Source organism: Empidonax traillii, unplaced genomic scaffold, assembly GCF_003031625.1.
Source record: "Empidonax traillii isolate 1590-97213 ecotype Southwest subspecies unplaced genomic scaffold, ASM303162v1 scaffold135:size1941959, whole genome shotgun sequence".
Lineage (NCBI taxonomy): Eukaryota > Metazoa > Chordata > Aves > Passeriformes > Tyrannidae > Empidonax > Empidonax traillii.
Window position 1 is genome coordinate 265093 of NW_020955328.1, and position 26501 is coordinate 291593.

A 26501-nucleotide genomic window follows, 5' to 3' on the forward strand; every position below is an offset into this window, starting at 1 on the left:
ATTTTTAAGAAATCCTTTATTTCACATGAACAGGAGCATCTTGCAGCAGGGCAGCCCCCTTGGCTGCAACGTTTCACCATCGCCAAGCTGCCTGGTGGCCTAGGATCATGGGGCAGCTGCCCTGCCAGCCCCCTGTGCCCCCACTCCCTCCACACCACACACAGGCCTGGGGCAGGGTGTATTGAGCCACAGGGAACAGCAGGAGTTAGAAATCAAACCTACATGGCTGCTGGGGGTAGCTCCAGAGGGCAGCTTTAAGTAGCTGTGGTTTTTCAGATTGGACTGCCTTGGAGTTCCTCCAGGGATCAGGGGGAATCAGGCAGGGCCATCCCCCTTGCCCCCACTCCCAAGGTGGTCCAGGCTCATGTCAGTACTGCTTGGCCATGGCCACTTCTAGAACCAAAAGCACCAGCTGTAGTGACATTTGGCCCCGGTGTCTCCCCAGATCCACCGTGGCCCTGCAGGTACAGAGATGGAGGTGCAGAAACCTACGCCAAGCCCCTAGCACAGGTGGCACCTGTCCTCTGCCACCCTCTGGGGTCTCATCCATGCTGCTGGGGCTAGGTTTGGGGCTGATAACACCCAGGGATTCCCAACTGGTCATGCTGAATTTCTGCTCTTCTACTGTGCGCCTCACCGTGGGGGATGCTGTGGCTACCTCCCTGCCTGTGGAGTTCAGGTGATCCTTAACTTCAGGCTGCTGTTCCTGCAGGGCAGTCTGGGGTTGGTCCAGAAGCACTTTCTGCCCGGCATCCACGGCACCTTCACGCACCAGTGCAACTCTGACACTGCTGTGGCACGTGACCTGACTAATGGGTTGTAAGAACAAGAAAGCAACCGATTCTCCTAAATACTCAGATGAAAATTGTTGATCAGTGTTAAGACTTCCCTCCCCGCTCCTTCTCCCCATTTAAGCACATCCATTTCCAGCACAGTTGCTGTGGAATCCCAAGCGACCCCTGGCAGGTCTGTGGTGGCAATGGGGCAAGCAGACAGGTGCCACAGGGGTAGGGATGTTTTGCTGGGATGCTCTGACCCACCTGTGCAGGGAGGGACACACACAGGTAGACCTAACAGCTTTTTTGCATTGGTTTATAACCCAGTTTCTATCCTTCACGGCTTCCCTTCTGGAGCACTTAGTGCCCTGAAGAACCTTCCAAGGGTGGAGAGAATTTGCAGTTCTCAGCATCCTCCACAAGTATCTTTGCTGTAACTGCTAGAGAGTGCTGGCGTTTTGTCGTTGTTTTTCTTTTTGTTTTGTGTGAGTTTTTTTTTAAGAAAAAATACTTTATTTTTAACCGTAGCAGTGTAATACCAGGCTATCATCTTGGCATGTACTCCCTGGGCAGCCCTGTGAAGTTTCTTTCCCTCAGGGCTTCATCCACCATCAGGATGTATCTGTTGATAAGATCTTTCATTTCCTGGGTGAATGGCTCAAAATCCTTTTGCTTAGCACCTGACCGCTTGAAATTCCCATCCCTGTTGTTCTCCACACAGAGCAGCCGGTCTTCTGTCACTGTCACATTCAGAAACTCCACCATCTCCCTCAACTTGGGGATGAGGCTCTGCTTTAGGTCCTCATAGTGGACAATGAGCAGGCGCTTCCCGTACTTCAGCCAGTCCAGGACGTGGGAGGCCCACCAGGAGGCATAGCTGTTCACAAAATCTGGCCACTCTGGATGACCAGGAAACCAGGAAAATAAGATAATTAGCCATGCTGCCATTTAACAATTTTCCTTTGCCTTGGGCATTAATGATACCTTGATCTCTATTTGCTGTCTGTGGTAATTTAGTTTCCCCAAGGTCAAGATAGCCCTGGTGGAAGCTTTTGGGCTGGACAAAGAGCACTGTGGCCAAAATGTAGCAATTTGCAGTGTGGTCAACCCATTCTCTCCAGACTTTTTTTTGAGAACTATTTTGTGTGGGTTTTGATGAATAGGTCTTGAGTTGTGACTGATGAAATGTGATACGTGAACTTGGGAAAGAAATGTGGTGTCACACAGGACAGTTCAACCCCCCCAGCCCTGTGCCAAACCACAGCTGTAATGCCTAAAATATGCCCAAGGAGAAATGGAAGCCAAATGTCTTTTCTGCTGGAGAGTCTGAGTGCAGCACCGTATCCAGTGGGGGAATTGCAGTCACCAGCCAACTTGCCAGTCAAACGCGTGAAGCGTGGCGGGCAGGTTCTGAAGTCTTTTCATGTGTTCAGGGGACACTGAATCTCAAGTCCCCTTATTACTATTATCATTATTTATCTGCAGTGCTGTAGCATGTACAGTGCTGTAACATTTCCTTCAGGAAATGTCATGCTCCATTGGATCCTCCAAATCTTAAATTAGATTTTTCATGGTTATTATATGCTGCAGGGGCGAATTTTCTTCACCTCACATAGCCTGGTAAATGGGCTGTGCACAGGAGTGTTGTACCTGGACATGTTTTCTTGGCCCAACAGTGCAATGGCAGTGGTACTCCTGTGTGCCTGTGGCTGCAGCCTTAGTGCTGTGCTCCTCTCTTCCCCATGATGGTGGGTGTACAGCAAGACCTCAGCTGCTGCCAGAGGGCAGGTCTAAGTGCTTTGGGTCTGATCTCAGGTGTGGTAGGACTTGGGTCCCAGGTCCCCAGCATGCTGAGGAGGTGGGTTTCAAACCAGCCCATGTTGCCATGGTGCTTACCTTTGCTCTTCCAGTTGCGGTCAGTGGCATAGCCCAGGTGCCCGGCATATTTTCTGTTGAACTCTGCCATTAGTGATTTGTACGGGTTCCTTATCAACAGGATCGCTGAGTCGAACATCTCAATCTCTGTCTTGCCACTTTCATGTGTTTTCACACAGATAGTCCTTCTACTTCTCCAGTGGTCTTTTTCTCCTTTAAAACCTGTTTTACAAGACAGGACTGTTTACTTTTTCACTTGATATATGTCTGTACCTTTTTGCACTACATCATTCCCTACAGTGGTGTAAAGCTGGTGTGACAGTCAGTCAGTTAAACCCACTGGCAGCCAGGCTCTCCCTTGCTGGGCAAGGCATCCTTGGCCCCACGCTGCAGTGAGGCAGCTTTTCACAGGGCCAGTGCTTAGTGCTTGCTAAATGTTTGTCCCCTCGGAATATGGCCCTCCCAGAATAATTAGTAACACTTGAAAATTTAACCTTCGTGTTTCCTGTGCTAGTGAAGGGTCTTACCCACAGGATTTAGGCAGCAGGCATGTGTGTGCACAGGGCACCAATGTGGGCAACATGCACATTTGCAAATGCAGAGCCTGGCTGTTGTCTCTGAGAGCAGCTGCCTGTCAGGCACAGTGCACTGAGGAGCCATCCCTGCTGCCATCTGCACTGGGGGAGGCTGCTTGGTCCAGGCATGTGTTTAAGTTTCCCCAAATGTGCTGACAGCGACAGCTGTTGCTGGCTCAAGCAGAAGAATGTCAGAGCAATAAGTAAAGCCCTGTGCTGTGCCTTGGAAGGGCTGCATGTGTTCCATCCCTTGGGACACAGTACCTTTGTTGTAGAGGGCTCCATCGAAGTAATAGCTTCCTGTGTAGTATCCTGTGGCGTGCTCTATCAGATGGCGAGCCCATGTATTCCCAGCTCCAGGAAAGCTTGACAAAGCAACAAACACTTTGGATTTGGTGCTTAAGAATTTCCTATCTGTGCAGCGAGTGTCTGTGAATAGAGAAGATATTTCATTGTTAGTATTGTGGCTTTTTAATAATTCCACTGACAGCTCCTGATTACAGGGTTTATTGCTTTCTTCTTCTCTCTCTTACGAATATAGGATATCAATTTAAGTCCATTTATGAGTCAGCTACTTCCCAAAATTAATTCAGCCGTATGAAGCCAAAGAGGTTATCCTCAGAGAGGTTTCTGCTGGTTTTGTGTTAGGCAATGTTTTTTTGATAAAGCTGCTGCAAACCATTGTACTTGCCAGCAAGTTGTGCTAAAAGCCCCTTGGTGATGCCTGTTTGTTACCAACTATTTGCCTGTCAGGTTGGCTCTGCAATGAAACTTGAAATGTGCCACTACACCTGGAAATTGGGAGTTTTATAACACAGGAGAAAACAATGCTACTGAAAGGAGCTGCCTTCAGTTAAATCTCTGCACTGCCATTCCTCTCCGAAGGGCCCAGGCACTGGCAAGCCCTGCAACCATGGAGTCAGACACCTGGTTTCATATGTGCTTCTGTAAATCCTCACCTTGCTTCTTAACATGCCAGTGAAACCAAGGATAGGATGAGAACCAACCTTGACCCTGTGTGATGATTCATCAAGAAGCTAGTTCTCTTCGTTCTTCAGAGCAAGCTCCAGATGAAGGCATGGCTAGAAAGTGCCTACACAGCCCAGAGAAGGCAGTCTTATACTACTGCTGATCTCTACAGACCTGAGAAGTACTAGCAATTTCATGGAAACAAGCATTCTTCTTGCATGATCTTTTCACATGCTGTGTCTGCAATCTACCTCTGAACTGGGAGATAGGAATAACAAAAAAACGGGGCGGGGGGGGGGGGGGGGAAGCCTAGCACCAATCCAGAAAAACACTTAATTTGTTTATTTTAAGCTTGTGAGAAGTTTCACTGAACTCAATGAAAATCACTGCATGGATAAATTTGCCAGAACCACCTAAATGGTTTTCTGGATTGGAAGCTTACTCTCTACCTTGTTTTCCAGCCTTAGACATGTGTGCAGAAGAATATTTTAGAGGAAGATGAGCAGAGCAGAATTAGAGTCTGCAGAGTTGCCTCACTTGGCTGCCTGATCTGGGAGCTGCATGGTGGGGAAATTCCTTCCCAGGCTCTGCCTCATTCTCTCCACCTGCAGAATAATGTTGTTGTTCTGTGTTGGGGGGAGGCTGTGGTGTGCAGTAAGAGAATGAAAAGATGCATCTTCATGAGCGTGATTGCAAAGGAGGAATTTAGATAAAGACTGTTTCCTAAATTCCTGCCTGTGTCACGATACCTGCTTGCACCATGATACTACTGTGGCTGAGACTGCTCTAAAGATCACTTTCACCCGCTGCAGAAGGGGCACCGGGGCTGTTTCCAGCAGCAGTGGCCCTGGTCCAGCGAGGCTGGAGCTTGTACCTTGTACAGGTGTCTGATAGACCAGGCAGTACTTTCCCTCGGCAGCGCTGCTGGTGTTGCGTGTCCCGCTGCAGCGCAGCCCATCTGCACCATCGCGCAGCGAGAAGCTCCCAGTGGGGTATCCACAGTAGCACTCCTGCCCTCGGATCACTGCCAAGGGAAACTCCTACAGAGGAGAGAAAATGGATCAGTGCATAAGTGCCAGGGCAGCAACAGTCTGCAGGGAATGCTGCTGCCATGCAAGGAAAGTTAATCTTCCCAAGACCACTGTCAAGACCAAAGCACTGTTTGACATGTCATTCTAAAGCTAGTGCTCTTTTACTACTATTGTCTCATATTGCAATTACCTAAAAAGTGAGTTTCAGACACAAAGCTCAAAAACTTTTAAAATTCACACTATTCTTTTTCATAATTCATAAAAAAAAGTTATAACACCTAGTATGTAATTCCACCTGCAAAATATCAGTCTAGGAAAAGTTTGAACGTGCTCCCAAAAATGAGCATTTTGAATTGAAAGAACTTTTAAAGCTCCATTTACGTTGCCCCAAACCAAGTCAACTCCCATGCATTTGCCTTATTCAGGTGATTTTACCAAAGTTTGTGTAGAGGAAACTTGCTCTAAAAAGAATTGAAGGAAAGAAGGAACTGTGGACCCACTGACTGCTGCAATCTTTGTGTAAAGACAGAAAGAACAAAGTCAAGCCATGAAGAAAGCTTGCATTTTAGTGTGACCCCACAGTTTGCAGAAAAATGCATGTGCAGAGAGGGGGGCTGGTGGAGGGTTGGAGAACTACTGGGTATCGTTTTGAAAGAACTACTTAGAAATGCTCCACCAAGCAATTTTTGGCCCATTTTTCAGAGGGATTGGGCTGACAGCAGGAGCGAGGCTACATAGCAGAGGGGACCTGCAGTGCCTGCACATGGCTGTGGCCTGGGGTGAGCTCAGCTGGTGCCTGGACTCTGCTCTCAGGCACACACACATCCAACTCAGCATATTCTGTGTTTTGTGCCACCTTGCTTCCAGATAGGAAACCATGAGGAAGTTATAGTCAGTGTGCCTTGCAAGGAATGAATTCCCAAGGAAAATTTTTGTCCATAAGAAATGTTTTCTTTAATATATTTGATGCAGAATAATTCAGATTTTGTTGTATTAGTCTTATCCAGGATGGACAACAGGCTGCAAAGCTGCAGTTGGGCTAATGGTGGTGAGAATTAAAGCCAGCCTGAGGGAAACATATGTTAATTATTTGCTAAAGAAATTAGCCGTTGCTTATTGGCCCTAAAATTCAGGTTTTCTCCTTGTTTAGGTAAGGACTGGGCTTGTCCTAGAGTCCCCTGTGGGCTGATGTGGGGCTGTGTGAGTGGGCAGCAGTAAATTCAGGGAGTATTTGAGTGCAGAATGTTCAAGTCCACCTATTCCATATCAACACTTTTTGCCTTTTAAAAGTCTTTTGGAGTCTGGAAAAGCGTGACAGGACTGCTGAGCAGCTTATCTCTCGCTCTTGCCCATGCATTCATCCTCTGATAAGGACGCAAATGCAACATGTGTGCTGTGTGTGTTCCAACAGCCAACATTTGCTTAGCAAATGAGATATGACATTGTCAAAAACTATTTACAGATTTGATCCAAGGGCAAAACTGTTCTGGGTTTGCCTGCAAACAGGAATTGTCTCTTTACAATGAAGCAGTGTTTCTCAGTTTGAGAAATTATTGTGTCCCTGCCCTCAAACACAGCCTAGAACAAAAATGTTCCTTGTATCTCATGCCAAGTGGCTCTGCAAGTGAAGGACTGTTCTGGAAGGCCGGGCTTTTGTGAGGAGACATAAGCAACCTCTTCTTCCTACCTCCTGTGTTTGCAGAAGTTGATGGGTCTGCCTGATGCAGCGCAGAGAGTGACGTGTTCAATCTTGACTTCCCGTCAGTGTTTAAGCAAAACTGTGAGCCATCCCCTTTGCTCAAATGTGTATTTAGGTGTGTCCCAAGCTGGGGTCATGGCTTGAAGTAACCATCTCACTTAGAAGTGAGGGACTAGTCCTCGAGCTCAGCACACACAGAGCTGTGATGCTGCACTTCGGTGTGACATCAGCGTACAGCCCGAGAGCTCTGTGGGACCGTGAATAAGCATTTTCCTGGACTGAGCCGGAGAGCAGCCACTGATAGGCTCAGGTGTGCATCCTGTGAGCTGTAACTCAGGGAGAGGTGATTTCAGTGGGACTATTTACACAAAGATTTGTAAGATGAAGCCTCAACAGGTAGTTTGAGTGGTGTAAGGAAAGCAGACATTCTCCAATAGCAACACAGTTGTTGTCCTGATTCAATCATTGATTGTTTTGTAGTAGGTTGTATCCAAATTAGGAATTATGAGTAGATTAAAAATGCATTTATCTGTTTTGCTCTGATTACTCTGCTAAATTAGTTCCTTTTCCAACTTCCTATGCTAACCCTCCTATCTGATGCAGTTAAAGTCTTTTGGTCTATCAGAAAGAATAAGATATTTCTCTCCCAAGTAAAACTGATGGGTTTGGTTACTTTAAAAATTGGCATGTTCATTTTGCAACAAATCTAGAAGTCATTCTTCAAGTTCTCATTGAACTGGATATGCTAAAAGCAATGTAAAGTCAATGCTGTCCTTGCATAAAAATTCTGGCTTGTTTTTCTCTGCGATGTATTGAGCCAGGGGACATTTCTGCAGGGCAACGTTAGACCCAGTGTGACCCTATTTGGAATGCTCCCCTCTCACTGCTGCAGTAAAATCAGCAAGGCTGTGATTATCTGTGGTTCTGGCCTACTTATCTTTGTTTTATTGTGTTTGGAAAAATATCTAAATCAAGTTATGGAATCACTCTGTATGAATTCTGCAATGGGATTTGAATCCAAATCCCAGGAGTCATTTGTTTATGGGTAAATAAGTGTATTTAGTACATCTGAAATCCAAAATAGTAGGTCTGGTTTTGAAATGAGAAGATCACTGTGTTCTCTGTATTGCTCTATAAAAAAAAGAAAAACATCTTAGAGGTGGAAATGTTCGAGTGTGCAGACTTATTGGCATGGCTTTCAGATGCCATGAGGTACTGCAGTTCTCTCCGAGAGAGAGCATTCTTCCAGATTTTATTCATGTCATCACACGTTTAGGGTGTTGTAACAGGTCTTGTGTAAGTATCTGGAGTTAAATCACAAATTGGTGTGTGACAATTGGACTTGTGGCTATGCAATTCTGCTTCTGAAGCAGAGGGAGAAATTGCCAGTCTTTTTGCAGGCAGATAATCCCTTTCCAAAGGGTCTCATGGTGTCTAGCAGAGCTAATATTGAGTTGTTACCTGCACCGTTTCAAGGGAGGAATAAATGAGAGAGGTACTAAACCTATTCTTCACCTTCTTTCAGTAGCTTTTCCTCTTCATGCTATCGTTCTTGCAGCCCTCTTTGTGCCTTCTGTGCAGAAAGGGTCTGTTTAGATAATCCTTTAGAATATCTGGATTGCTGATGGCCTTTTCACTCAAGCTTCATCAAGCAAATATGCATTAGCTCTAATTCCATCTCTATGGCTATTTCATAGAGATGGACAGTGTCCTCCATCCTAAACCTGTTTGGATGTCATGTTCATGTGGTACATTTTGGCTGTTGCCTTTTTCTTGTCCGTCTCAGTCACCAGTAATTTCAGATGCTCCTATGAGGCAGCATGGCCAGAAAAACTTGAAGGAACTATACTTCTGAAAACCCACCCCTTCAGAAAAATCATTTCCCAAAATCAGAATGGCAGGACTGTACTTAAAAACACTGACATCATGAGCCCATCTGAAAACAGTTTCTCCACATATTTCATATCATTCTCCCAGACAGAGAAGCAGTGATTAATTGCATTTCATTGGTAAATATTAATAGAATTATGGTACATGGGGTAAACAGACACAGATCAAGATTTTTTTTTCTTACCATTAAACAGACTAATAGCAAAGCTTGGAAATAATTACTAATTCCTGAACACTTCTATGCCTAGAGGATGTGGGAGTGTGTTGGGGGGCATGTTTGTGAGGTGCTGTACACAGGGCAATGCACAGTTAATTCCACAGCACATTCTTTAAAGTGGTTTAGAGAATATGTTGACTGGGAAAAGCTTTCCCGCTCTACCTAGTGATTAAGAAGGTTTGTTTTTCATGCCTTCGTAGTTTTAATCGATTTTGCGATGCTGCAAAAAGCAATTGCATGTTGAGTTTAGTGCATGAGGCTGAATGTGGCTGCAGGCAAAATCTGACCACACAGTGAACCCTCTGTACAAAAAACTGGCCCCATCGCAGTAGGGAGGAAGGGAAGAGGACCAACAGCAACTCAAACAGAAGGTGCCCTGCCCATGGCTCCCTGAGAGCGGAGCAGCACTGGCTCCCTGGAGGGCACTAGAGTTACATTTCAGATCCTGCCAGCCCATATCCACCCTCTGGCAGCGAACCTCCCCGTGAGCTGCAGCCACTGAGACCTCCTCCGGGCTCAGATCCGGCTCAGGGCTTGGCTGGAATGTGACACGGAAACGATATTGATTTCCTCATGGTCGATACTCATCACTTAGAGCAGCTTTTCTATGTATCATGTGGTACTGCTCTCACGGCTCTCCCTCCTGCCATTCCCACTCCAGTGGTTGGACCAGATGCATCACTGGGTATTTACTCTGATGAGTTTTGTCCTTTAGAAACTCATTTACAAATTCAAAGCTCTAAGGCACTAATCTCTGCCCTTCCCTTAGTAGATTAGACTTCAAAATAACAAAAAAAGAAAAAAGGATGTGAAATGAGAACTGTTCTTACTTTCTTGGAGCAAAATTCAGAGCACATCTCCACCGTCAAATTGGGCTGTATCAAAGAGGCTGGAAAGGTGTCTGTTAAATTTTCTGGAGCTCTAAAACATCCTCGATAGATAACATTCCTCCCTGCGGGGATATGAAATAGGTTTCTCTTAAGAAAATGATGTCCGTAGTATCCTGCCTCTTTCACAAAGAACAATACTAGGTTCAGAAACCAAAAATAATAAAATAAATTTTATATTACAAAGGCTGCAGAAGTAAGAGAAACCATGATATATGCTAGAAAAATGCATTGCAAATCCTATGGTATTGAAAGGAGCACATGCCTCCAGCTTTGTACAAACCACAGAAAGCAGGGCTGCAGCACAGGGTCTGGGCTAAATTCCACCGGTGGAGGGCATTGCTATTGTTTGCAGTCCCAGTTTCCTCTGAAGACTTGCTTTCCCCTCAAAGAGTTAAAAGCCCCGATAAAAATCTACAAAACTTCCCAAGATCTGCACCAGGAAAGGAAAGGAATGTAAATGAATCCTGAAAAAAACCCTCCCCCGGACCCATCTTGCTGCTCAGCTGCCTCTCTCCTCCATCTCCTGCTTTTCAGGCCAAGGGAATTTACTGCAGCCTTCAGACCCTAAACTGGGCTTTTGTCAACTGGTCTGGGAGAAAAGCTTCCACTGCATCTTTAGCACCAGCCTCTGATCTCACCTACTTCTGTAGAAACACCACAAACCCTGGCAGAATTGCAGGGTCTCCCTTGAACAGTATCACCAGAATTGATGTGGGAAGTGAGCTGGGTGACAGGAGAGATGCAGTGCAGTTATGAAGAAAAAAAACTTGGTTCTGCATGCATTTCCTGGCACAAAAGCCCAGATTCTCCGGGGTGAGTCAAGAGCAATCTAAGGAGAAGCTGTGTAAATATTGTTCTAATAACTGTTCAGACCAGTTACTAGAAGCAGGGGTGGATCTCTGGGATCACTCAGGTGATGTGAAATTTTAAAGAAATAACTTGACCCAAGCTGAGGGGAACAGGAGTCTCCCTGGGACCAGGTCACTGCAAGCATGGCACCAAAGAATAAAGGACCTGGGTGTGTTCGGGCTTCTCGGGATGATCTCGAAAAGCCTCCTACTAAACCTCACACTGATATTTAATTCCTGAAACAAAATGGTTATGAACATGTTTAGAGTTGTCTCAGTGGTGAGGAAGAAAGCTTGAGCTGTCCACACCAGCATTAGAGGGAGCAGGTTCACAGGGAACCCACAGACTCCACTGGAAACAGATGGGTTTGTGTGGTCTGCCTGCTTTCTGGGGAGGATGGCAGATTCCTGCCCCAAGGCAAGCTGCATTCTGCCACAGCCACCCCTGCTGCCATATGGACTTCGAGCTTCCTTAATGTGATGGAGGGGCACCTGCAGCACAGGAGCTGCACAGCTTGGGCTGTCCAGGGAACTGGGGTGGGAAGGGGGAGGTGAGGGATGGAGAGGGGAGAAAGCAAGCCCCATCTCTCAGAAGATTTAAATGGAGATGCCACTGAATCTGCTCCGTGTAAGAAGTCTTATGTGAGGTCTGTGCTCTACATTACACAGTGTAAATCACGGGGGCCGTTACAGTCTCAGAGTTACTTTCCAACGTAGTTGTTCATTGTGATTAATACTTCTGTTGGCCCCTCAGCTGGCTTGCATCAGGGGGATTCTTCAGACAACTATCAGGTGTTACTAAGGGCAAAAAAAGAAAAAAAACATATCTAGCTCCAGGCTAGACTAATTTGATGACTAATTCATTAATACTTTAAAAAAAATTAAATGCTGCCTTTTCCTGCCAAGTATGTATATATATTTTATGCTTGAGGTTTAAACAGTGATGCATGTCCTGGGAAACTTGCCAACGTGCCCATCAGCCTGACAGTGGCAATTTAAGTCTATGTACCTTTGATACATAATTTATATGTGGCTGGGTGGATTATTATACAAACCTTGACTTGTCTTTAAGAAGAAATGAAGTACTATCAATACTGGCACAACCTAAGGCCTTGGTGCTTCTTCTCAGCAGATAACATCCTTAAGGTCTTGTGAACTTGCCAACTGAAAAGACTGATCAGCTGTTTAGGTCTTTTATGTGCTTTGTGTTGGCCTAAAGGTTTATCCATTGTGCCCCCCATGGCAGCTAATTGAATGACGAGTAGAGTGTGTTGCCATCTAAAGATGAAACAAAAATCCCAACGGCTGCTGAGACAGAAGTCCTTGGAAAAGGAAAACCCTGTGGTCTCTTTCCTCTCAATTAGGAAAGGGATTGTTATGACTCTGTCTCTGGCCTCTATTTACTCCCTGCTGCAGTCACAGAGCACTCATTTTGTTTAGGATCATCTGAGCTTAGGGTGGCCTTGATCTGAGTGCTTTTCTGCCCTCCTGTTATAGGGCACCCACTTTTAAGGCTGTTTCTTAAACACGTGGGTTTGTCTCCTTGCAGTGGATGCCAAAGGGAGTGGGTTTTCAGCTGAAATTCTCTTGCAGTTGCTCTGTTTGTTTTGAGTTGTGTTTCATGCATTGTGTCCCTGGTGACACCAGCCTCCTCTGTGGCAGTCCCGAGGCAGCTGTGCCAGGCAATCTCCCCACTCTGAGGCAGAAAGCAGCTCTGCTATTTTGGGGAGGGAGCCAGGGACCAGACCAGCAGCAAATGGACATTGTGCCCCTCAGGCACCTTTGTCCTTTGCCATTTCAAACTCTAGTGACAGAGCGAGACAAGCAGCGACGACAACCCACGTGCCCAGCCTGGCCCTGATGTCTCTCCCTCGTGGGGCGAGCAGCCTCCCCCTTCAGTCACACAACCACTTACGTCGCCTGGCTCCTGCCTGCAGCTCCTCCACCCTGTAGACCGAGAGCCGGTTCACCCCTCCACACACAGAACCCTTTTCCCCCTTGCACTCGCTGTTGCACTCCTCAGGCTTCGAGCTGGTGGCTGGGAGCGTGTTCCCGCAGTAGCACTCTGCTCCGTACACCAGGCCTGCGTAGGTGTAAGCCCTGCAAGGAGCAAAACCAGGCGTTGGCACAGAGGCACCCATCTGTTCCCCGGGTTGTACCTAAGGAAGGCAGGAGTGCATCCTTGTGTACAGTGTGCACTTCTGCCCTGCTCCAGAGCTGAGTCCACCCCAGGGACAGCGTGGCCTCCTTGACAGAGGCAGCCAGCTTGATGACATTTGGGCTAGAGACCAGTATCTATCAAAAGATAGATATCTAACAGAGACTGTTTAACCAAACAGTAATTTTTGTCCAGGACAACAGAAAAGATATTGTAAGTAGCTATGCTGCCATAGAGAATAGCCAGCAGTGCAGGGCTCTGCTTCAAGGAGGGTAGCAGAGCTCTGCCATGCCTGAAGGTATGAGATAATTACCATTTTACAGATGTTGTATGTATAAAGTAGGAATGCTTTTCCCATTTCAAATTTAGTTCTGCTTATCAGAAAAGAGAAAATTTGCAGTGAAAAAGTACCACTCACCTCTCAGCACAAGCTTCCTGGCAGTGAGCTACCGTCATTTTTCTTAAGTCATAGAAGACAGCTCCCTTCAGTGTCCTCTCCCTTGAATCGTCCGTGAAGCATCCTATGTAGGTGCCTGTGTGCATGCGAGACCAGGGTTAGGCAACACGTATGGGATGGAGACAGGGAAAGGGAAAAACCCATACAGGGCCAATCTAGCACCATACACTGCAAGCAGGGCTGTGTTCAGTTGAGTCCCAACCTGTCTGGGGTCCCACCTGCTCTGCAGAGCTCTCCCTTCGTACTGAATCTTGGTAGGTGTATTGAGGAGCTCAGTGCAACTGTCCCATGGAAATGCACCGAAGGGAAATGAGACTTTCCCCAGGTTCCTTTCAGCAGACCTGCCTTTGCACACCCAGAGTCTGTGATCCCCTGGAACCGTGGCTCCTGCAAGCAGCTGCTGCCTGCTTGTCTCCTTCTCTTGGGCGATGAAACATGGCACTTCTCTAAAGTAATGGAGAATGTAGTCTTCAAAGTGGTAAAAACTTCCAGAAATCTTGTTGGATTTCTCCCAAGTGCTTTTTAAATCTCTAGTTGATAATGATATGGTGCAAGAAAAATATTAAGAAAATCAATTTTCTTTAGGTATAGAGAGTAATGTTAAAGCTGTAATGGAAAGAAAACTTCAGTCTTAACTAGGCAGCACCGTGCATTGAGCTATCTCCTTCTCTCTGGTGCAAAGGAATCTCTTCGTCTTGCTTTACTTAGCATATAAAAGATGAATGTTTCTCTTAGACTGCATCCAAAGTTCAGCCTATTTTTTGTTGTCATGAACAAAATACTATAAAAGTCCAACCTGTTTTTGAATATACAATTGGAAGATGATGTGGCATCCCACTATTATACATCAATGGTGTGTCTGTAAGTACATTTTATCATTAAAATATGAAAGAAAAAAGGAAATTTGATTTTAAGAGTAGCAACATTGAGATGATAACACAGGGAAAATGAATAATCTAAGCTGTGGACAACAAAAGAATATATGATGAAAAATGAAACTAAAAAGCATAATACTAGCAATAAAATAACTCACAAGAAAAAGGAAGTTTCAGCTACTCTAACACGGATTTTGGAGCCAGGAATAATATATCAAACATTTAAATATTACAAACGCAGCAGTAGATCCAAAGACCTGCACTCAGTAATTTGCCGACATGCAATTAGAAAATTCACAAGCTGTGAACACACACTCCAGCACACTGTTAATGAGGTGGGAGTCATGCACTTCCAAAAAGGGTGCTCCACATTTTACTGTTGGCTTTTGATTTGAGTATTCCAATCGAGCCAGTAGCAGCAGAAAACTGAGGATGTGGGGCCAAAGAGCCTGAGTGGGGGTCCTGGGCAGGGCAGCCGTCATCTGCCCTCTTCTTGTGTCCCTCTCATGCTGCTGCATGCCCAGCAGTGGTTTCTCGTTCACATCCTCCTATGAATGAGTCGTGGTCTTAGAGTGGCATGTCATGTTATGTCAGTGATCCAGTCCCTGTCACCTCTGCATCCTGTGCAGTGGCAAACCAGGCCAGGGGAAACCGTAAAACTCCATCCACTGGAAGCACTCGGAACAGAAAACTCTCCTTTGTTGTACTAACAGTGTTTGCCAGTGTCCCTGGCAGGAAAATATGAGGTCCCTACCCTGAGCCACTTGCAGTGTCAGCAGGTAGGAGGCTGACTTGGAGAAAAAACAGGACTTGGATTTTCTCACCCAAGGCTGTGTGCTCCTGGGTGGAGACAGGGCAAGGCAAAGCGAGCTGGGAGGTTCCTAACAGATGGGTCAGATGCCATTGTTTTCGTCTTGGGTTAAGGATCTGCCTGGGGAGGCACACGGAGGGCTTGCTGGCAGCCCCTGGGGAAGCAGGGGCAGAGCAGCCGTGGTGCCTCAGAGCCACAGTGTTATTCCAATGGCACCACTGAGGAGTGCCCAAGCCCAGCCTCCAGTCAGGCAGTGGTGCTTCACTGAGCAGGAACTCCAGGGCATCACTGAAACTTTAATAAGCATTATAACCACGGAGGAGTTCATTAGATCTTGAAAGGGATCCATAATGAAATAACAAGCGTCTAAGTTTACTGGAAGTGAGCTGGGGAAGATAACGTGCTCTACATAGGTAGTTAAATTTTAATTGATAATTTTCAGAGGCTGATACAGCGTCTTAACAATATTGTTATTAATAATGTCACTTCATGTTCAGTCAGATATTCAAATGATGCATAGTTGAATCTACACTTCAGTGTGGTGGGATGTAAAAATAAATAGTCCTTCTGGCCCCTCTCATCATCAGTTAGAACTTGAGCAATGCCCTGGCTGAGTGGCTCTCACTCTCTCCTCTGCCACCAAAACCTGCTACTAACAGGGTGTTTTGAAGTGTCCGTGGAGCAGCTCCAGCTTGATTCTTCAGGTAACTCCAGTGGTTCAGTCTGCCTGACTCACACTGTGTGACTCATCTCCCATACACCACCACTATTGCCTTTTCCCTTCTGTTTCTGACAATTCCCTCAGTAGGTATCAAAACATGGCACCCATTTTGTGGGATTTTTGCATAAGGTGCCCTTTTGTTTGAGTAAATTTATTCAACAAACTAAAAAGCAGTTTAGTGTTGTGGTGTCTAGTCATCCAGATCCCATTCCTGCTTTACTATCAGTGAAACATCTCCAAGAACAACTAGTTCTTCTAAAAGGTAACGTGTCAAAGACTGCAAACTCACACTCAGATGTTGCAGTGAGGGCATGGCAGTGACCCAGCATAGATCCTGGTGCTTCCTGTGGTGGGCTCCTCAGGGGGCTTGTCTGCTCCCTGGGAACTCAGCCATTGGGGGTGATGGCAGGTTTAGGGTTCCAGCTCAGCTGTGTAACATCCCAACACCACGGGCTTTGTGCTGCGTGGGGGGCCTGTCGAGGTGTGCTGGCCCAAACACGCCTGGATGATGCAACTGTCAGTGGGGTCATAAGGGTAGAAAGCCATTCAGGAAATGTGAACAACTAGAGTCCTGTTTTGCTTCTTTGCTTGCTCTGGATAATAGTTTCTTGAAAGTCGTCCTGCTGACCCAACCCAAGGGGTATTTACCAGCAGCTCTTAGGGCAACAGAGTCAGACTCACAGTGAACTCATGTTTCTGTCAAACTGGAATGCCTTTCCATTTGAACTGGAAATGGTATGGGTTTGTACCATGTTTTCTGGGCACTGAGCTGTGTGAATTCTCCTTGCAGTCCCTTGCCCTATTGGACATTCTCAGCAAACTTGCCAAACCCCAGGAGTTTGTCTCCAGTTTGGGGGGGTTGATGGCTCACCTCATGTCCCCCAGAGAACAGCGTGTTTGCAGAGATGCTCACAGAGGGCAGGTCAGGAACAGTGAACGCATATGCAATAGCAGAATTTAGTTTATGCCAGAAAGCTTTAGCAGCAAGGAGGCACTTCTAGACTTATCGTACTGTGTGGTCTTGGATAGTTAATTTGATAAAATCCAATTTTAAAGTGTTCCCTCTTCTGAGAAAGAAAATCAATTAAAATGGTCATCTCTGCCTGCTTGAAGAGAAAATAATTTAAATTAGGGAAGCACATTGCACTGTCTGGGCTTCCATTCAATCAATAAAATTACTTTTTTTGGAGGAAGTTACAGCTCAGCATGACCAGGGAGGTTAGGTTTGCACTTTGGTGTGTGCATATGCCTAAGAACTGTTTTGAAACTAGTGATGAGTGAGGAGGAAGGCATATCTGCAGGGACACATTGTGGTGCTCACCTGTGTCTGCCTGGGACACGCAAGGTGCAGTTTATATGTGCAGGGTGTGTCTCTTACCTTTGTGTTCAGCAGTGTGTTTGATCACTTTAAATCCCGCTGTCTGCATGGGCTCCTGGTCACTGATGAACCTGTGAAACCACCTTCTTCTCAGCTGCCTGAGCTCTGAATTGCGGGACACAAGCCAGCGTGGGCTGTGCTGCTGCTCCAGGGCCGGATCCTGCAGCGCATCCACTCCCACCAGCAGCCTGGGACCAGGGTGGGGGTTCTGCAGAGTCCTGGGCTCTGCGATCCCAACCCCGGTCATCTCCTCTGGCACCGTCAGGGCCTGGTTAGCGGAGGTCCCATGTGAACCTTGCTGGATAACCAAGCGGGTCCGCTGCAGCAGCAGGAGGCTGCCAGCCATCAGGTAAGCTGCTGTGAGGAAGAAGAGCAGAAACTGGGTCCGACGGATTAACTTCTGTAGCCTGTAGAAAGCTTTGGCCATGCCCTTACTGAAACTGGGCCCTTCACGCCTCCCAGCAGGTCCCTGAATCTCCACCTGGCCAGACACTCGTTCCTCCCATAAGTTCAGCCCATCACTTTGGTGCCTTCTTCCGATGAAAAGCTTCTTCCCAGCCAGCTGCAGCAGAGCCCAGCTTGATGCAGCACAGTCACCAGGCTCAGGCACCAGGCTGGCCCAGGGTCTCTGCACGCTCCCAGGGTGATGCCTTCATCATGTCCTGCCGAACAGCCGATGCTGAAACCTGAATTACCAAGGGGAGGAAGGTCGGTTCACATCCAAATTGGAAATAGCCACCATCGGGGTCACTTTCCCCCATCCACCCACCCCCTTTGGCTTTAGATGAGCATTTCTCCATCTGTTGTCTGCAATTACGCATATTAAGAACTACAATGAGAACAACTGATTGAGTACAAGTGAGTTTCAGATTTTCCTTTCCTTTCTCTTGCCTTGGAATCCACAAAAAATACCTTTATGGTGAGGTTATTTATCTTGGGACGATTGGAAAAGAAGTTATTTTCTTTTGTCAGTAGCCAGCATCTCCATCCTTTGTCACTGGCTGAACAGGCAGCCACAGTACAGGCATCTTTTTACAGAGGTATTACCAGATTCCTTCCTTTCAGCTAAACAGTAGCTGAGCTACAAATGCAGATCAGAAGGAAACTGCAGTGTGGGTGCGTGGGAGGAAAAAGAAGTTGCATTATCCCACAATAGATAATTATTAATCTCTGTGCAGCACAGTGAAGCTGAGCTTTATGGTGGAAGGATACTTGGGGGTTCTGTATTTACAGAGCTGGGGGAGTTGCTGTGAACATCACTTTATCAGAAACCAGATATCCTGCTTTTTTTTTTTTTTTTTTAGTAGATTCATATTGCCAACTATTGATGCGAGGGTGCGTGTGGATAAAAACTAGCAAATGTTTGAAAGAATTTCATCTCAAGTTCAGCAGATCTCTCTTGACTGCTGCTGAGCTTTGCAGCTTTAGTTGTGCTGATGTGTATCACAATGAGATTGTCTGGGCAAGAAAAGCTCCTTTGTGCTCTAGGGAACCTTTAACCTCCCATGGCAAATAAAAGCTGGCATCTCCCCATAAGTTCCTGTTTTCCCAGTCCATCCCCTCTCTGTGGAGCCAGGCAAGTGTTGAGAAAATAGGCAATGTTTTCTAGAAAAGAAAATATTATGGCTTTTGTTTAGCTTGTGATGGGGTCACACTCCTGAAATCCACAGTCCTCGCAATGAGCATCTGCTTATTGTATTTCTTGTTTCAGTATCTGATTTAAAAGTTTTGTGGATATTCACTTATGCCTCTTTATTAAATAAATGTTACCAATTAAGTCTCCACCCATTCCCTTTTTCATTTGGTTGAGCAAATCCTCTCTGTCTTAACAACCAAAACCAAAGGTTCAAAACTTCTAGGACAAAAATAAATTAGGGCTCAGCTGAGTCTTTTGTCAGTTGAGCCTAAATTCCTTTTGTGTGACCTTTCAGCCTTGATTCTTAAACATGGCTGTCACAAGGCAGGAGTCCCTGTCTTTAATCTTACAATCTGAGTGGCCTTGAAGACCTGATTTAGGTGTATTTTTAAGTTGTTGTTGAAGTTCATGTATGCTGATTTTAGTTGTACAGGACTGAGTAAAAATATTCTAGGTTCTTCTTTCTCTAAGGACTCGGGAGTATGAGCGGGTGCAAAGCACTGCCAGGTTGTAGCATCTGCAGTGAATTCTGACTGCTCTCACTAGAGCAGAAGTTGCACACCTCTCTGTATATCAACTCCAAAGCCAAAGAAAATGCATTGATTTACACCAGCTAAAGAGCTGACCCTCAAAGTTAAATTATTGAAAATCTCTGATCAGTGTTGTGAGTGCTCAAGCATTGCAGTAAAAGGGTCAGAAATACCAAGACAGATGAATGGAAAATTAGCCCTAATTAGATTGTGCAGGTTGTTACTGCGCTAATTCATCTGAAGAAATACTGTCTCTGAGCATAGGTGGGGCTTGATTCAGTGGTTGTTCCTGCCGTGGGGCTACTGGAAAGTTGAGCTGTTCCCAGTGGAGGTTGTCTGATCTGAAAGCAAGCTGTGTGCACATGCTAGCTTGGAATTTGGACTGGGAATTACAGTGCTCCATGCAGCCAGCAGTACTTTGAGGGAAGGCTCTGTCAGTGGGCAGGTGGCTGTTTGCCTCAGCAGCTGGGGGCTGGGCACACCTTGCTCTTCGAGGTGTCATCTGCACTATAAAGTGGTGTAATGCTGGTAAAATGCTGCTGCGAAGCCTCATCAGGGAGATTACAATGGCTGAAGTCACACAGGACTTCAAAAGGTTTGATCTCCCCCCAGCAGCAAGATGAGGCCAGATAAATTGATCAGATTTGCAGTAATCCAGGGTTTCACGGCTCTTTTGGTTTATTCAAAAAGTGAGAGATGCTTCAAGCCCACGTTTTCAGTTGCACCTCGCTGTTGGCATTGGAGAGGCTGTGCTGAGGCAGCCAGAGCCTTCGGGCTCATCAAAGCCACGCCGAGAGTGACAGCTCAGCTGGAGCAGAGGAGAGGCACGTTATGGTTGACACTGCATCACTGGCCCAGTTTAGTCTCTTTTAACACCGTGTGCTTGGTCAGTGGATTTCAGTAGTTTCTCTGTGTTTGCAGTGATGTAGAGTGGAGCAACTGGAGGCTGCATCATCCTCAGGATGAGAGGGTCTGCCATTTGCCTAGACAGCATGTGTCAATGTTTCCTGGAGCCAGGGGAGGCCAGTCTGGCCACCACCTGCCCAAAGAGCACTGTGGCTGGTGTGATGTTCTACCTCCACATGAGCAGAATGGAAAACTTGCTGTGCATCAGCAGGACTGGAGAAAACACCCAAGGTATCAGACCTAAATTAACTGTGCAGCAGGTTCTGTGCCCAAACACAAAGAAATGTTTGGCATTGCTCGTGTTGCTCTGCCAAGTTTGTTTATTTATTTATTTACTAAGGAAAAGCTGCTTCTGTGTCTCAAAAGGGTAACTTTGCCCTTGCCCAGTGGTTGAAAAAGTTTAAATGGTATAAGACAATTTTGCTGCACTCAACATGATGTGTATGAATTACTTCCAGATGCACTCACCCTTAGAGCAGTTGCCATGACAGTACATTGTAGTAAAATCCAACCAAATAAATAAGGAGACTCTCTGCCCACAGACTGCTGCAAATGTGCAACTCAAAAATTAAATGTTGCTTTTTAGTGGGGAAATAGCAGAGAGTGCTGCTGACATAAAAACTGTCATTTGATTTTTCCCTAAGCTGCATATTGCAATATCATCAAAGTATGCCTAGAAGAATTCAAGTGCATCACTTTTGATTATGATATTAAACAGGAAAGAGTAAGAAGGAAATAACTAGTATCTGGTAATAGAAAATGCATAATTTGTCTTTTTCATGCGTGTTTCACTTGAATGAAGTGAAACAGAAGAAAAGCAGTCTTCTGTTCCTGTTTATCAGTTCTCACAGCCAAAGGTGTTTAGGACCAATTAATTGGGAATTAATTGTAAATTGGAAAATTTACAAACAAAAATTTGTTTGTAAAATCATAAAATGGTAATTGAAAGGAGTTTGAGATGGGCAATGAGAACTGTTAAATGGCAGAGGAGACCTCTAGTTGAAGAGGGCGATGAAAGGGTTAATGCTGCACAGGGTGCAGGGCGGGTGGGGGGGCCGGGGAGAAGGGCAGTAATTAGCACTGGCAAGTGTCAGCTTGGGGGATGGTGAGTGGAAGCATGGGAGATCCACTGGGTCCTGGGCCTTCAGCAGGGATAGAATCCCTTGCCACCAAAAAGTGGCTCTAAGACAAAGCAGGTCAGTACCTTGCTTCCAAAATGATCTTGCAAAGTGTAACAGAGGATATCACACCAGGCAGCTGCGTTAATGTGTTTGTAAAGAGAAATAGAAAAGAATAGAAAATAGAAATAGAAAAAGAAACATGGTAAAGCTCTTGGCAATTCTGCTCTCCTAGCTTAAGGAGCAGTTACAGAATTCTTAAGGGAAGGTTGAATACTTTCAGTGATGCCCTGAATGCCGGTAAAGGCTGAAGACGCTGAAAAACAGCCCCAGAGTTGCAGGTGAAGAGTTGCTTAAGTGAGGGCTGTCCCTCAATATGTGCTCAATGCAGAAGCTCAGGTCGGTGCTGCATTGGCGGCTGCAGCTCATCAAGAGGTGGTCTTGTCTAAAGAGTAGCAGGATTTTGCAAAATCAGAGTTCTTGGCACGGAAGCAAGATGATGTTTTCTACTGTAAACTGAAGGGAATTGGACTCATGTGCAGTATTTTTAGAAAAATCCATCCCTCTTCCACATTTCTCCTTTCTTTTGTCAGCTTTCTTTGAGGACAAGTGCAGTCAGTTAGGCCCCAGCTGAAGGATTCTGGCTCACAGCCTTTTCTTTGGATACACACTGTCTTTTTCTCAAGGCAGTTTGGAAAGTCAAGGGAAACATCATACTGTGTGAATGCACATAGGAAGTAAACTCTTAAGAAGCCACAAATTCATGGTTGGGACCCTGTCAAGCTTTTGCAGTTCCCTGTATTCCGATACCTGAAATCATCCTGAGAAACTCTGAGACAGCTGACAGTGAGTGCTCCTTGTAGCCGTGCTTTCAGATGTACTTAGAGCATCGCTCCAGGTTTGAGAAAGGGGTTAAAAAAGGCAGCAAAGTTGAGCAGAGCTCTTCCCTCATACCTTGAGTGGAATCAACAGAGAAATTCTTTATTATTCCAGTTTCCAAGTCACGGGAAAAGAGAAAAATGAAACTGTGGATCATTTTTGTGTGGAAAGTGGCAGATGCTGAAAGTGAAGCTTAGAAGAAACATCCTGGTACTCTACTGTCTTCAGCCAAAATCCACCCAAATCAGGATACAGGTTGATGCTGATGGATTTTGGTTCAAGTCCATTGTTACTTTTTCTAGCTCCTTCACAAAGTGTCATGCGGAATTGTCTCCGCGCCAGCATAATTTCGGAATGCAAAGGAAAGAAAGGTGATTTTGTAATTCCATCACCTTTCCTTGGATATTCTCTCACCAAAAAGAGGAGACATTTTTGATGAAGAGTTAATACAATATTCATGTCCTTTGCCAGCTTAAACATGTTCTTTTCTGTGACATGAGGTCCAAGGACTACAACCTGCTCGCTGACCTTTCTGCCAGTTATGGTGCAATGCTCGAATAAGACCCATCCAAAACTCCCAATCTGGCCTTTCAAGAGCATTTGGCTTCATTTGGAGGCAGAAGCATCCTCCAGCTCTAGCCCTGGGCAGGCATTTCTTCCGACAGCTGTGTGCATGTGGGTTTTGTCACAGTGCACAAGCTGCCCTGTGCGGGCAGGGCCAGGGCACAGCCTTGGTGTCCCTCACATCCCACTCCGTGCTGTCCCCACGGCTCCTGCAGCTGCTGCCACTGCGCCCGTTCTGCTGCTGGTTTTCTCATCCCTGCCCTGTATGCAAGGGAAGTGGAAAACTCAAGTTGCTTTTGTTCTTTGCTTCAAGGCAGGAGCATCCAGCTTGGGCCCACAAGGCTGAGGATGAGTTAGTGCCCCTGCTTCACTTGGGCATAGCCTGCGTCACCCTCCACGTGAAATACTCATCAGTCAATTCTGCTGCTGCAGGACTTGCCGAGGGTTTTTATCTAAATATGATGAAAGGTGTTTTCCTCGTTTCTTTTCAAGTCACCCCCAACACTGTCATTTAGAAAATAATTTGGCTTTTAAATATTTCTAGAAACTAATTCTTTCACCACTTTTCTGCCAAATGAAGCTTATGGTCTAGGGATTTTCAGTAAAGCAACGGAGTGACCATGAGACACAAGTGAAGGGACCCTCACAAGTTTTTCTTGCTAGAGGATGGGTTTGTGCTGACCTGACGCACGTGTCTCCCTGTAAGGTCTGTCAACAAGCTAGAAATGATGTAAAAGCACCTCTTTCTCCACATGCTGTGGTGGCAAGCGTTGCAGCTTGATGGGGCTTTCCAGCAAGTTTACCATTGCTTGCTACATGTGTTTGCTACAAGATGTAATAAAATTGCAAAGTTATCTTTGACGATAGAGCAGAAAAAAAATCTTTATGCTGAGTTAGCAGGAAGATAGAGAAAAAACTCTGTAGTCCATAAATTAGACAAATTAAGTGGAAAATAACATAAATTAAAACATACATTATACCCCCTGTATTCAATATGGGAGGTGTTTTACAGTGACAGATAATTCAGCTTTGGAAAAGAAAGGCAATGTCATATAGCAGAGCTGCAGCCTGAGGCTGGAGAGTTAGCGTTAATTCAATCTCAGCAGCTCTTTCACCAGATAGTCCACTTTTTGAGAGCAATTTTTTATCATAAATAGGTGTAAATCTGGACAGTAATGTTTTTGGTGAGCGCAGAGCCTGAGGTGAGGGATGCAGAGGAGTCCATGGGAGGCAGCTGGTCCAGCAAGGCTTGTTGTGGAACAGTGCTGATTTGGAAAGTGCTCAGGGACAGCTTGAGTAGAGAGCACACTGTGGTGATATGGTATTTCTCCACTAATCCAATACGTTTTACTTAGCTCAGTGATAACGCAGGAATCAGAAGAACTGATTCCATGCCAGTATGGAAAAGATGTGGGCACATGCAAACCCCTATTTCAGAGGTAGACACGCACACACATATATGTGTGTGCATTTTCTACACAGAGGGATGTGTGCTCCAGAGGTGACATACAGCCTGATAAACCAAGAGCTTTCAGCAAACTGTTCCTGAGCCTCAAAAGTATTTTATCAATAATAAAGCACTCATGCATGATGTACATCCTTTGATATTAAAAGTTCAAGTACCCAGCAAATGATGCTCCATCTACAGTTTCCAAAAGCCTCTATATGGTCTGTGGCTGAAGTTTTGCATGAGAATGTTATAGGAAATGTACCATATATTGATGTTTGCCTTAGCCTACAGGAGCTAGAGGTGAGATCTTTTCCTGTGTGCAAGGAAATCTACTTGAATTAAAATAACACACAGCTTTGTAACTAAATCATGGGTGTTTAAAACGTATCTTTCATAAACCCTTCAATATATAAATTCCTGCAACATTCACCTTATTAAGGGTGTATTTGTTCAGCACAGTTATGCTCCAGAAACTGTTTGGAGAAGCTGAGCATTCCAGCCTGCCTCACCAGGCTGACACAAACATACTCGCAGTATCCATGCCGACTTTTCAAGTATAATGTTCTGTGGATGCTTGGGGAAAGGGCATCTCGAGAGCAAACTGAAGTCTTTATAAATAATGCCACTAAGCCCCATCTACCGTGGATAAATGTAATAAATCAAACAGCAAGTGAGACTGCAATGGATGCCGATACCTCAGCCGCTGCAAAAAGTTGTCCGGTTTTTGCTCATGCCTAGGCCAGCTGGCACACGGCTCCAAGAGGCAGATATTGCAACTGTGAGAAAACGAAGAAAAACCTCACCTTTCTTTTATGGCCGAGGAACCCTTGCTGTACCCAGGCAAAGTCCCGGACAATCCAGTGGAATATTATAAAAAGCCTTAATGCATATCTGAAAAGCTGGTAAATCCTGCTCCCTCTGCCCTTCCCCACTAATCCTCCTGCTGCCTGGCGGTTCCAGCGCGCAGAGCCGTAAATCCCGCGCACCGCTCCGTGCGGTGTCTGCGGCGCTCGGGGACCCCCAGCCGCCCCTGTTCGCCCTCCCCCGGCCCCGCTCACCGCTGCCGTCCCCCGCGGGTCCCTGGGGCTCGCCGGGGTCCCCGTGGCTCACCGGGCCGGGGCGCCGGGGTCCTGCGCTCTGCGGGGGCTGGCGGGAGGGATCGGCTCCATGGCCTCCTGCGCCAACAGGCTGGATGGAAGCAGCCTCCGCGCTGCACCGCCAGAATCCTCACGCACAGCCGGTGCACTCGTGTTTCATAACGCTCCCCTGCTCGGGGAAACAGCCTCTGTCTACGGCCGCTCCACGGCAGAGCTCTGCAGCCTTCTGCAGCTGCAGACGTTTCCAGACCTAGCCATCCCCTCTGCCTGGATGTTTGTCTAAGCGCACGGATGTCTGCATCGGCAGAGAGCTGAGTGGCGGCGGCAGCAGCGTGAAGCCCTAATGCGATCAGCTGAACGGATGCTCGGTGTTTGTTTCTCGGTGCCTCTTCCCACTAGGGGCAGATCCTTCTGAAGCCGCTCCTCTGGAGACCCGGACCCCTTCTCAACAGGTCGAGAGGGTCCCGGGAAAGCGCGTCCCTGATATCCTCCCGGCATCAGCTTGGAGATTTCAGGCAGAAAAATTGTTATTCTGAGCACAGGTGGCTGCAAGTAAAATATTTATAAATGTGAGAGCTGAAAGGCATTTGCTGGTGTCCTCAGGATTGCCTGTGCTGCCGCCTTCCCTGCACATTTCAGCTCTGTTCTGCTGCTGCTTCACATAGAGATTGAGCAATTTATAATTATTCTGAAAGCATCTGCATTTAAATGGGGGCAGGCTGCACCCCCGTAACTGCATGGGCTTTTAAAGCACCCCACAGTCTAAGCATATTTCATGAAACCTGTGAAGATTTGCCTCCCAGAGGCAAAGTCTAATGCAGTAATGGGACCCTTGGTTCCTCCCTGTGCCATGGGGTGTGACATCAGAAACATCAGACCTAACACCTTCCTGGCTGTCAGAAAGCAGCACTCAGGAGTTTTTTTTGGACCTAAGAGGAAAGAGGGAACTGGGATGCTGTGTGGGGCTGATCCTGTTTCCTCTCTGTATGCTTCACAGTGCTTCACGCTCTGAAGCCCCATGGGCTTTGGTGATCAGCTGTGTGGATCTCTCCATGCAGTGCACCCCGTGAGTGGGGGCCAAACCCCACAGTGCGATGCTGACACTACTTGAATCACACTTGGTTTTCTCATCTCCACATGATTTAGAAGAG

General features: G+C 46.3%; 1 protein-coding gene across 2 annotated transcripts; it reads right to left on the minus strand.

Moving 5' to 3' along the window:
- Positions 1-26006, minus strand: WSCD1 (WSC domain containing 1). Of its 2 annotated transcripts, none has more exons than XM_027883808.1 (9): positions 25364-26006; positions 17171-17856; positions 13347-13461; positions 12686-12870; positions 9863-9984; positions 5070-5235; positions 3491-3655; positions 2673-2873; positions 1-1675 (listed from the first exon to the last, which is right to left on the minus strand). In XM_027883808.1, exons 2-9 carry the CDS (start codon positions 17595-17597, stop codon positions 1323-1325), a joined length of 1734 nt encoding a protein of 577 aa, XP_027739609.1. In that variant the 5' UTR covers positions 17598-17856; positions 25364-26006; the 3' UTR covers positions 1-1322. The 2 variants fall into 2 exon arrangements, with proteins under 2 accessions (XP_027739609.1, XP_027739608.1); XM_027883807.1 differs by having other exon boundaries at positions 25312-26006.
- Positions 26007-26501: the final 495 nt, after the last annotated feature.

Coding starts and splice junctions, on each gene's coding strand:
- WSCD1 (XM_027883808.1), bottom strand. CDS start 17,597: ATGGCCAAAGCTTTCTACAGGCTACAGAAGTTAATCCGTCGGACCCAG. Junction 12,871..13,346: donor CAGGAAGCTTGTGCTGAGAG/GTGAGTGGTACT, acceptor TGCTCCTTGCAG/GGCTTACACCTACGCAGGCC. Junction 3,656..5,069: donor CTATCAGACACCTGTACAAG/GTACAAGCTCCA, acceptor CTCTATTCACAG/ACACTCGCTGCACAGATAGG.